General features: G+C 30.4%; 1 protein-coding gene across 1 annotated transcript; it reads left to right on the forward strand.

Annotated features, from left to right (window-relative positions):
- Positions 1-13: 13 nt before the first annotated feature.
- Positions 14-7,452, forward strand: LOC113377488 (host cell factor 1-like). The gene is made up of 20 exons (XM_026617827.1): positions 14-103; positions 184-329; positions 760-897; positions 961-1,138; positions 1,286-1,641; positions 1,711-1,852; positions 2,062-2,222; positions 2,301-2,412; positions 2,476-2,670; positions 2,742-2,977; positions 3,442-3,643; positions 3,728-3,861; positions 3,920-4,436; positions 4,647-5,026; positions 5,101-5,250; positions 5,434-5,637; positions 5,716-5,997; positions 6,123-6,305; positions 6,802-6,970; positions 7,075-7,452. Exons 2-20 carry the CDS (start codon positions 189-191, stop codon positions 7,161-7,163), a joined length of 3,969 nt encoding a protein of 1,322 aa, XP_026473612.1. The 5' UTR covers positions 14-103; positions 184-188; the 3' UTR covers positions 7,164-7,452.
- Positions 7,453-12,450: the final 4,998 nt, after the last annotated feature.

Genomic DNA, 12,450 nt, shown 5'->3' on the forward strand with positions numbered 1-12,450 from the left:
TATATTTTTGGGGGTTGGGTTCCTCATTTATTAGATGATGTTAAAACATCAAACTTGGAGAAGGAATGGAAATGCACCAATTCACTTGCATGTTTGAATATAGGTTTGTATTATTTTAAATCATTAATGCTGTTTTTATAGCATTTAATTTAGCTAATCATTTAAAATATTTTAAACTTGCAGATACTATGTCATGGGAAGATATTCGAATGGATTCTTTTGAAGAAAATGTTCCTGATGCTAGGGCAGGCCATTGTGCTGTAGGAATTCACACCAGGTTGTATGTATGGTCTGGGCGAGATGGCTTTAGAAAGGCCTGGAACAACCAGGTTAGGGTGAGCTCAGATTCAAATTACTAACTTTCATAGTAATTATTGAGTTTGAATTTTTTCTTTTTGTTGTAATTTGGCATATAATATAGCCACTGTATATTCTTGTATGTTCACCATGTAGGATAATATTCAACCTATTGCTGATTTTTTTACTTTTTAGGGCTGGACTACTTGCAATAGCTGAACTTTTCTACTGTACTATATACTATTTTGTTCAAGATACTTGGTCATTAAAAGCTTCACATATTTTGCTCTGCCAATAAAATCATTTTAATTAAACTGTAGTTGGTAGCATACCATTATATGCAATGAAGTTATTTATATTATGCTGTTTTGCTAAATGCTTTTTTACTTTTAAAAATCATTCTGCATTGCTCCACACTGTTAGGGTTAATAAAAGGATTATTTATGACATGTTTTATTTTAGGTGTGTTGCAAAGATTTATGGTTTTTGGAAGTGGATAAGCCTTCGCAAGCAGGTCGAGTTGCTTTGGTTCGATCTTCAACACATGCTTTGGAGGTTTGTTGGACTGGAACACCAACAGCACAAGCATATGTACTACAGGTACTATCACTAGTTAGCATAAAACTGTGTTATTACATGTAATTTGGAATATGATGTTCTCAGGTTCAAAGATATGATACACCTCATGACTCACCTAATTCTCTTAATGCTTCAAAGGTTAAAAAAGAAAATGAAAAATTGCTCAATAGCAATTTGTTAAGCAGCCCTGCACCAGACAACATGATGAACAAATCTGCAGAGATGGCCGTTTCAAATAACAACTTATCCGTACAAAATAAAGGTAATTAAATTTAATAGTGTATATTGTTCTAAGAAATATTGATATGTACAAAATATTTTAGTTTTTGAAGTCAATATTTTTGTAAATAAGCAAGATATATTATAAGAGGTTTACATCGTGATTAATTAATCAAAACTAATGATTTAGGTGCTCATGTTCCAGAAGGTACAATTCTCTTGAAAGAACAGTCACCCATTCATGAAAAGGGGGGTTTATTGAAAATTGTTCAGAAGCCTGCTGATCAAGCTGTTCCCACTAAAATTAAGACTGAAATAACAACACCAGTGAAAAAAAATGATGTATCATTTGTACAAATACGCAAACAAATACCCGTTGGTGATATAAAGAAGGAAATACTTAGCCCAGTAAAGGTCAAACAAGAACCTGCAGGACTAACTAGCCCGGTTTCTTCACCTGCAACAATGTCTGCATCTTTGAACAGTTCAAAAACAATAAATACAAATACTGCTGTCTCAGCTTCACAGTCACTAACTGGGATTCAGGTATGAGGTTCAAAAATTTTGCTATTTTCTTATTTGTAATTATTATTTTATGTACATTTATCATTTTAGGCATTGGCTGCAGCTGCAGCGGCAACTAAAAAAATTGCAAGCCCGGGTCCTGCCACAGTTCAAATGTCTAATGTTGTTACTCCTACTGGAGGCACACAGGTTAGAATGGTGCAGCCCCCTAAAGTTGTTCCAGTCGGCCCAGGTACCATTTATTTTTGGAATCAGTTTATTTTTATTCAATAAAAGTGGACAAAGCATGCTTGTATTTATTTAAATTCTTTTATATTTGGGATTATTACATTTTCTAATAATTTACTTACATATTACATTTACATATTAATTACCTACATATTAATTTTACATAATACTTTAAATTGACATTAAAATTAAAATTTTAATAATTTCAAATAGGTCAACCAGTGCGATTTGCTGGTCAAATAGGCACTCTTGTACGAACTGCTAATGTCCAACAGCTGCCTCCTGGAGCCAAATTCCAAGTGGTACAAAATAAAGGTGCTGGTGGGCAAATTGTGACATTGGTAAAAACTAGTCAAGGAATGGCTGTTCAAACTGTAAGGCATTTTATATATTTATGTTTTGCATATGCAATATTTATATTTATTTATATCTATCATATGAATAAATTTTAGATGCCAAAGGTTCAAACAAGCACACCTTTACTGCAACAATGCAAAGTTCAAACTAGTAAGACGACAGGTTCTCCTACAATTGTTAAATTTGTTTCAGCAAATTCAGTTGGAGGTAAATTAATAATGAACATAAATTTTTTTGGGCAAATTATTAAAATGTATTGAATTGCCATAGGTAACAAGGTTGCACAATTACAAACAATAAAAGGAGGTGTTCCGTCTATTGTTTCAATGGGTAAAGCTTCTGGAAGTGGAAAACCAACATTTGTCTTAAAACAAACTGGTAGTGCAGTCGGTGGTCGTCAAGTAATGCAAGTTATACCAAGTGGAGCTAAAACTATTCAGGCAGCCTCTTCGCAGTTGTCTTCTGGTGAATACTCTTTCAAAATTGAACCTTAAAGTTACTTTTATTTTTTCTTACTTATATTTTTTCTTCTGTAGGAAGTCCAGTTTCAATTCAAAACCAAACAGTAAAAAAAATGATTGTTGTTTCAAGTACAGCAAGTGGTTCTGCACAACAAAATATTGGAAAACCAATTACTTTAACAGTGGCTGGCAGTCAAGGGCAAACCAAAACCATTACATTATCGAAATCTAGTATTATAACTCCTAGTACTGGAACCATAATTAAAAGTGCACCTCGTCAAATAGTGTTACCTCAGCAAGGCTTACATCAGGTCAGCATATTTGATCAGCTTCTTTTATTTTAATTGTTTATGTTTAGCAGTTTTGATTCAGTTGTTTGAATGTGAACAAATGTATGATACATTTATTAGAACATTTATTTTTTACACTTCCAACCATTAACACTGAAGTAGTAATAATTAATACATGGTACTGGTGTCAGTAATGTCAATGTAATTTATGCATCAGAACATGTGTGATAAATAAATAGCACTGGTTGAAATCACACTTGTACAGTTTTAGATTTGTACTAGCTTTATAGATTTTAATCAGAATTGTTTGCAATTGTACTGTCAAAAATAATTTTCATCGACATTATTTGAATGAAATTTATAACATGATTAGTCTAATAGTAATAGTTGTATGTGTGAAATCTGCAAAAAACTAAGTATTTGATACATATTTTACCCAAAGTAGCACAAAAGTTATTGACAGGTATTGATCATACAACTTACAGAAATCTATTACCATTGGTGGCAAGCCTGTGACGGTTCAATTAGCTCCGGGCACTGGTGGTCCCAAAACTGTCAAACTTGTGTCTGGTGCACAAGTTACAGGTGGCCTGAAACAAATTACTGTCAACCAAGCTGATGGTTCCAATAAGCCTAAAATTATGATGATTAGAACCAATAGGCAACCTTCCACATCTATGTCTATAGGTATGATGAAAAATGCATTATTTATTGTGAAAAGCAAAAAAAATTTCTTACTGCATTATTTATATACTCAAACTTACAATTCAGCTTCAACAACCTCCAATGATGTACCTGCTACAACAGATGCTGCTTTGGCAGCCTTAGCGGCCGAAACAGGTTTATTGAGTTCTGCTAATTCTAGTGTTATAGCTGATCAAAACTCGGGAATTCAGTGTAACACGGTATATCAAATGATAAATTATATACTTATATCAAATTTTACATTATCACCTTTTATAGGGTGAAGACGATAGTTTAAATTCTGAGTTATCTGAAAATGGTGAACAAATGCATCTGGATTCAACCATGAATGTATCAAATATGATGGGACTCCGAGGTGGAAGTATTGAATATAAAAAACTTGGGCTCAAAGGTGGTGGCCCAATTAGAACTTCATTTAACAAAGATCACAGACATCTTTCGCCATATTTTAGAAAAGACGGTCCTAGGATAAGATACAGGAAGTTAGGTCTTTATGGTGGTTCTGCTAATTTTGATGACGAGGATTCTAATGTTGATTCAACAAAGGTGGACGATCAAGATCTGTCAGAAAGCATGAATTCTGAAGAAAATCATGCATGTGATGACAATATGTCATCAAGCATAAATGAAAATGATACAGAACATAGAATTGATGCAAGTAATGCTGGAGAAAGTACAGTTGATAAAGAATCAGAGATAAATGAAAGCACTATGGAAACTGATAAAGGCATAAAAAAGCAACAAGATGATGAAATTGAGAAGCTGAATGAACCTGGTAAGCAATAGTGCAATTAATATATTTAAAAGTATTTTAATCAACAAGATCATAATTTCTCTAAATACTTGTCTTTTTTGTTACAAATTTCCTAATGTCTATTACTACCTAAATTTATATTTTGTAATGGTTTCATAACTAAATTTAATGTGGTTAAATACTTGAAACTTTTGGTTAATATTCACATTTAAAATTTATTATATTATAAAGGTGTTGCTGAAGCTTTGGGTGAAGAGTCCAAGCTTGATCCATCTGATATTAATGCAGATTCACTCCATTTGAATGATCTAGCACCAATTCAAGAATCATCTGAAGCAATGGTTCAAGACCAAATTATAGAATCTAAAGACACTAATGCTTCTGAGGAGGCTAGGACGCTTGAGGTGCCTGCCGTATCCACAGTACCTGAGGTTCCACATATGTCTGAGGTCCCTGAGGAAATACCCCAGGAACCTGTGCTATCAGATATGAATACTCCAGAAACACCTGCGGTATCTGCAAGTGACATGCCCTCTGAATGTGAAGCGGCGCCTGAGAGTGAAAAGGCAAGTGCACAACCACTGAATATTACAGAGTCTGTATATAATGAAGTGAGTGCAATCATTGTACTTTACCTAATTATTGACTATATATCTCTCCAATGCTGATCAAAATTTATTTTTAGATGCAAAGTACAAATGATGTTCTAATGAATGATACTCCTAGTAAAGTTACTGACAGTGAACCTAATCAAGAAGATAACCCAACAATAAGCGCACAAGGAGATTTAGATACTCGATTATTAAATGATATAAAGATGGAATGTGACAACCCTGTAATGATAACTTAACCTTATTAATAATTATCTGTTTATTTATTTTAATTACATAACAAATTTGGTTAAATAAAATCAAATTAAATTTGGTTTTTATTTTATAAATTTTAATTCTATAATTTATTTGATACATGTAAGAAATGTAGAAGTTTAATAATTTTAGGTATATATTTATATTTTTAGGAGGAGGATTCATCTAATATTTTGGCCGTTACAACTACATCGTCTATAGTGCAAAAGAGCAATGAATCTGTATTCAATAGTACCACGGCAATTACAAAAGAAAACTCTACTGAAGTTAGTACTCCACTTCGTACTCTTGCTTCAGCAGCTTTGAATTGTAGTAGCAATACAAAAAATGATGTTTCTGATGATAATTGTCTCAAGGTAAGAAAATTGCTTAAATTTACAGTACTGTAACAAATTTCAATTTCTGAAATATTTGATTTATTTCATTTTTCTTAGATTCAGGAACATCAAAATCAATCCCCTGGATTCACTTCTGTTGTAAGTAAGAAGTCAGTTGACTCTGAAGGTGAATGGAGTACTGTTGGTATTATTAAAGGAACCACCTGCATTGTTCAGAATTTCATTGATAGTAAACAAACTATGATAGATTGTGATAACTTATGTTTGGAGAATTTACCAGATCTGACAAATGTTCCAAAGATAAAATTAGAACCAGGAACTGCTTATAAATTTAGAGTAGCTGCAATAAATGTGTGCGGTCGTGGCGAATGGAGTGAAGTATGTCATTCATTATTTTTCTTATTTTTGATATATTAATTTAAAATATGACAAGAGCCTCAAATAGTATTCAATAATATTGATTATGGTTTGCCTATGAATAAATAATTAATTATGTTTTCTAGCATTCAGCATTTAGAACATGTTTGCCTGGATATCCAGGAGCACCTTCAGCTATCAAAATTTCAAAGTCAACTGAAGGTGCTCACTTATCATGGGAGCCGCCACCGGCTACAAATGATTCGGATACTATTATTGAATATTCAGTCTATTTAGCAGTAAAGTCACAAAATTCTCCTCCTCCAAAGGTATAAAATATTAAAATATTTGGTTTTATTTGGTACAAGATGTTTATTTTTTGTAATGGCTTAAAAAAATATTTTGATTGCTATTAATGATTCCAACAAAATATTTTACATAATATCAAAATAAAAAAGCTTAATAAATTTTTTAATAATTTTGACACTTGATGTGTGTGCCATTCGCAAATCAAAAATACTTTATTGCAATGAAGAAAAATATTCAAAAATTAGTTATGAAATATATAATGAGAGGAAATATACATACCATCCAGGACAAAAACAAAACTTAAAACACTGAAAATAGTTTAAAAAAATTATTAACACATAACTAAACCTCAACTGTTTTTTCTTTACCCTTTTTTTATTTTGACAAATGAGCTGCTAATTATTTTAAATATAATATATACACAAGACAATTTTATATAATGTATAATAGTTTGAGATCTTTAGTTTTGTGAAATCGTTTTCTATTTTGTTTTATATACAAAATATATTTTTTCAGCTGGCATTTGTAAGGGTTTTCTGTGGATCAACAAATCAATGTGTAGTGCCTAATGCATCATTAGTGACTGCACATGTTGACACCAGCACAAAACCTGCCATTATTTTCCGAATTGCTGCTCGTAATGAAAAAGGGTATGGACCAGCGACGCAAGTTAGGTGGCTCCAAGGTAAGTTTATTATCTATCTAATTTATAATATTTAGGCAGATGTCGATACTTTAAAAAAAAAAAACAAAAAAAAAAAAACAATAAAATCGTTTATCTTCCTCTAGAATTAGCTTCTAAGGTAGCACAAAAACGCCAAGTTCCTGAATCCAAAACGAGTGGTGCAACATTAGTGTCTAAACGACCTAAAATATAATAAATATAGAATATATTTCTGGTAGGGATATCATTATGAACAATTTTAAAAAAATCTGAGAAATAATTTAGTTAGGTAATTATTTTATATGATAATTTTAACACAGCAAACTAATTTAAGTCGAGCTATATTTATAATTAAGTGGTGATCAACATCAGAAGCTTTGTATATATTTTATATGTCCCATATGATCCCAACTGCATAGCATTATAATTGCATTGGCTATATAGGATTGTCATTATAAGTCTTGATTGTACATAAATTAAAATTGAACTGTACATATATATTTCAAGACCTTGCTGCAATAATATACTTTAAAATAAGTAATTTTGTAATATAATAAACTGTGACAAGTTTTTTTTAAATCCATGATTTCCATCATTCAAGTTTTATGTTTATACAATTTAAGTTTTAATTCATAGTTTTGCTATTTAGATAATTATGGAACTAAAAATGTCTCTTGTTACAACTGTTATATATGTAAGCTATCATATACATAACTCTCGATTTCATATTATGTGTAATTATACATTCCCTCTTCATGGATATGGTTACAAGGAACATCAATGTGGAAACATTTTTTTTATATAATGATATATCGCTCTTTTATTATGCATTAAAATTTTGAGAATAATTTTATTGTGCATTTTATAACAGTGCATGTAAATATGACAAAAATGTTTCCAAATATGAAATGTTCAATTACTTACATCAATATTGTTACACATTTAATTTAAATAAAATCTTATATTATGAGTATATTAGTTATATGATATATATGTTAGTATGATGGAAAAAGGCCATTTATAAGTTTTCAAATGTAAACTGTGTCAAATATTGCAGATGTATGTAGTGACTATAATAGTGTTTATTCTTTTATTGGCAATGAAAAATAGCTATTTAATCAATAAAAATTGTGGATGACTTCTACAATTTCCATTTTCGGAGAAATAAATGCGTGGAAATCAGATAGTTTTTTTTCTGACCACCTTCTTCCGTAAATCTACCAAATAATCCTTCCGAATTCCTAAAGATTCCTTTTAATGTGTGATTTCAGGTTGTTGTATTTGGACCTACTTGACTTTTCTTGCTTTTAAAGGATATACACTAAATGAATCACTTTATTTTCAGTTACAAAATGTCAGGAATTAATACATGTTATATAAATGTTACTAATGCTGTTTTGTTTTGCAGGAATGATGGTACAGGATATGATGATGAGAGGAGTACCTCTAAAGAGAATGAGGTCAAAAAATTATGTTAAGCGTTTGCATTAAGGGTTGCTTGCATATATTGTGCACTGGTTTTGTTGATATATAGTAAGTTTATATAATTTTATATACATTATATATATATATATATATATATATATATATATATATATATATATACACACACACACACACACACACATTTTGTTCGAGCATAATACCAATTAAACTTGGTAAATAAAATCATAACATTATTAAATCCATATCCTTCTGACGAGACCATCATTCAATGAAAAAAAAAATCAATCATAGAATTACGTAATTTTGAGTGATGATAAGATCTTATAAGACTGTCGTTTACAGAGATATATTTGCAAAACTATCATTAAACTAATTAAACAGTCAAATTTTAATTCTTACATTGAAATAAAAGTTAAATTATGCAAGTATCATGGCAGTTAATAAAAATTTAAAAAGTTAAAACCGTACTGTTGTTGGAGATTAAACATTTTTTTCCTCTGAATGACTGATGTCATGAAGTAGTAGACCAAAACATATGGATTCATTGAATTAGTGTTTTTAATTACCCAGTTCTTTTTAATAATTGAAATATGTGAAGGAAAATATATATATAAAAATATCTTCAGGGCAATACATCGAATAAAAGTGATAAAAGATATTTTATTTTCATATTTTCAATACAATATTTACAATACTTTGTACAATATTTTGAAGACTATACAGGAATAAAACAAATAGAAAATATAAACTGTTTGTTGAAAAACTATTGTACCAGTTTTCATAAAATATTATTTATGTGGGATTATAACGCTTTTTAAAATGTTTATAAAAAATATGAACAAAGGAATGAGTTTATCAAATGATAATTAATTTTCTGTAGGGCAAATTATAGTAATCGAAAAAAATCGAAAATGAAAATTTTTACCGTCATGTTTCAAAGGTTTCTGAACATTTTGGCATACCTTAGAAAAAATGGATGTATGTGTATACAAATTTTCGTCGCCGATTTCCAGAGCACGGGTCAACTGATTTGAATGATTCAAAAAACATTTAATTTCTATTGATGGGTATAGATGTGCTGATTAGTTTTTCGCAAAGCTAGGTCCAGCAAAAACTGCAATATTTTGCTGAAAGACCGGATTTAAAATAACAATGAACTTGTGTTGATTGACGGAGTGACGATTTGATTAAATTTTTGGTTAGGCAGGTCAGGGGTTTCAGAGATCTAGGAAAAAAGTTTTTAGAAAAAGCCATTTGGCGGTCAAAAATACTTATTAGACATATGCACATCAAATTATCAGGCTCTTTTTTTATAGAGATTTTAATGTTTGTTACCATATTTGTTGCGTATCAAAATTTGAAGCTATAGTTCAAACAAATATCCCTCGACTATATGGTTAAACCGAGTTGAGTGAAATAGAATTAAAAAATAATCATAATTTTCAAAAGAGTCAAATATTGTCAAAAATTTGAAATTTCTCAGAAATCTAATTTTTCAAGATTTTTAGAAAAAATATAAAGCCTTTAAAATTTTTGAATTACGGTACGGCAAGTTCCAGAAATTTTCCTTAAGGAAAACTTTTTTTTTAATTTCATAAAACTAGTGGGGTGCATGGCATCGTGCCTTAAGGCAAATTGCTGTAACTTCTCGTACCAATTTTTTTTTTTTAAAATTAACATTTTTGAAAAGAATTACTTAAAAAAAATTAGATTTTTGAGAAACTATATATTTTTGACAAAAATTTACCCTTTTAGAAAAAAAAGACTGAAAAAAAATGTTGAAATTCTGAACTTTTTTTTCAAAGCAATCGTAAGCGCCGCGTCGCCGTCTAACTGATAAACATTGGTGCGGAACCCATAGGAATGTAAACAAAACTTATACTTATTGTTAAAATCTCTATAAAATATCTGATAATTTGATGTTCATATGTCTAATGATCATTTTTGACCGCCAAATGGCATTTTTTATTTATTTAAAAATTTAAATTTATTTAAAATATTTAAAATTTTCATTTTAGATTTTTTGCGATTACTATAACTTCCCCTACGGGAAGTTAATAATCGAATGTTGTTCATCCAATTTCTTGATACAAGAATATATTCGTTATGACTCGGTTTTGATGGCACGAAAACGTGTGCACTTTTGAGCGAAGACGCCACAGTTAACTGGCTAATAATCAATTGCTTTTCAAAAAGATTCTTAAAATCTCTTAAAAATGATGAAGAATTGGTCTTGGGATATAAGCTCGTTCGTCGAGTGCGTATTTTATTAGCGGATCGCGCGGGCATAAACTATAGCATGTTGGGTAAGTCGCGTAACGGTACTCTTGCATGTGGTTCACACGTACCAGCAGCCGCCGTCGAAGGTAAGAATGTTTGGAACGGGAAATAAGTGGGACATGTGCTCACTCTTGTCATCACGGAATCGAATTCGTTATTATAGTTTCAGAAATGAAAACGTTTAAGGGGTTACATGGGTTTCACGGTTTCAAAAAATCAAAAAAAAATTTTCTGTCTTATTAATTTCTATAACATCTCTAGAATATTGTCCTAAATTTTTAAGTTGATCCGACTAATAGTTTCAGAGGTACAGCTTTGAAAAGGTGGACGCTTGAGGTCCATCTTTATTGTTTCTTACTTTAAACGCGTTTTTCTCAAAACTACGTTTTCAAAGACGGTTGTCAAGATTTCTTAGAAACTACTCAACTGATCTTGATGAAATTTCACACAGTTGTTCGAGATATCGTTTACAAAGTATTGGACGAAGGATTTTCTTTTTGTTTAATTACAACTATTTAAAAAAAAAAGAATGTCGAGAAATTTTAATCGAAACTTGCATTTTTTTTATAAAAACGTCTGCCAAAAATCCAATTTTCATTTTTTTCTTTTTTCCTTCGTCCAACACCTAGTTTATTGTCTTTACTAAAACATGTATTTTTTATTTTTATTTCGGATGATCCTGATAGAAGTTCTGCTCACAACGCGGAGGCACCTTTTTTCCGAGGGACTGCCGGAAATGGCGTCGTAATGATCGCGATTTTGATATATTTTTTTGAAACTTTTACAAAATGTTTATTAAACATGTATCTTTTAAATAAAAAAAATTAAAATATTTCATTTTTTATATGTAGAAAACATAATTGAAAAAATGCCGTTTTTTTGCTCGAGGAACCCCTTAAGAACCGCCCTGATACGAAAGATACTGATTTCTTTCATTTCAGTACCGGGACGGCAAACTTTAGTTATGCTAATTTGGGACGTGGGGTGATGCCTCATGCTGCTAAATAACTCAAATATAATTTTAAAATAACAAATACTATTCAAGTATACATTTTTTTTTAATGAATCATTTTTTAAATAAAAGCTACGGGTTTTTAGTTCTAGTAAGAACTCATTAATCGATTTTATGTTAAACGTACTTTATAATATACAACATCTCATACTTTTCCATCTGCATGTTTTTTTTGCTTTTGAACCTTGTATCAAATGTTCAATTTAATCAAACTTGAAAAAAAAATACTTGTGCCAGGTAGTCAAACAGTTCGTTTTCATAATAACTTTTGAGAAATTGAAAATAATTATTTAAAAGTTCGAATTTATTAATGTGAGAGATTATTTTAACCAGCCTTTGGAATTTTGTATTCGGCAATTTTCTCATTTATAACGAATTGTTTCCTAGAAGCAAACTCATTGTATTTATCATTTTCAGATATTTGATGATTACATATAATTTTATTATCAATTGATTGGTATGATTCAATTTAAACCTATATATTTCAAAAACTCGGGACAATTATTGCTTTAAAAAAAAAAACCGAGACAGAAGTGGAAATCCGGGACGTATAGTCAGCTTATTAGTACACAACCTGAATGAATAGATTTTTTTGTAAATTATTATTTATATTATATTTCAGCCTGACCATGTGCAAATACATGTGGTGGTTACAAGATATTAAAATTTACTTCTATCTACTACTTCTGCCCTTATTAGATACTTTAGAAAATAGGGATACATTTTAACAACCACCGCAAGTATTTTTAGGCTATCAGGCTGA

The sequence above is a fragment of the Ctenocephalides felis genome, unplaced genomic scaffold, assembly GCF_003426905.1.
Source record: "Ctenocephalides felis isolate EL2017-DRISC unplaced genomic scaffold, ASM342690v1 CF-g0.4_SCAFFOLD_01886, whole genome shotgun sequence".
NCBI classification, from domain to species: Eukaryota; Metazoa; Arthropoda; class Insecta; order Siphonaptera; family Pulicidae; genus Ctenocephalides; species Ctenocephalides felis.

Bases quoted from the DNA above. Each gene is read 5' to 3' on its own strand.
- LOC113377488 (XM_026617827.1), top strand. From the start codon at position 189: ATGTCATGGGAAGATATTCGAATGGATTCTTTTGAAGAAAATGTTCCT. The intron at 330-759 runs GTTAGGGTGAGC...GTTTTATTTTAG, and splicing joins GAAAGGCCTGGAACAACCAG to GTGTGTTGCAAAGATTTATG. The intron at 898-960 runs GTACTATCACTA...TGATGTTCTCAG, and splicing joins CACAAGCATATGTACTACAG to GTTCAAAGATATGATACACC.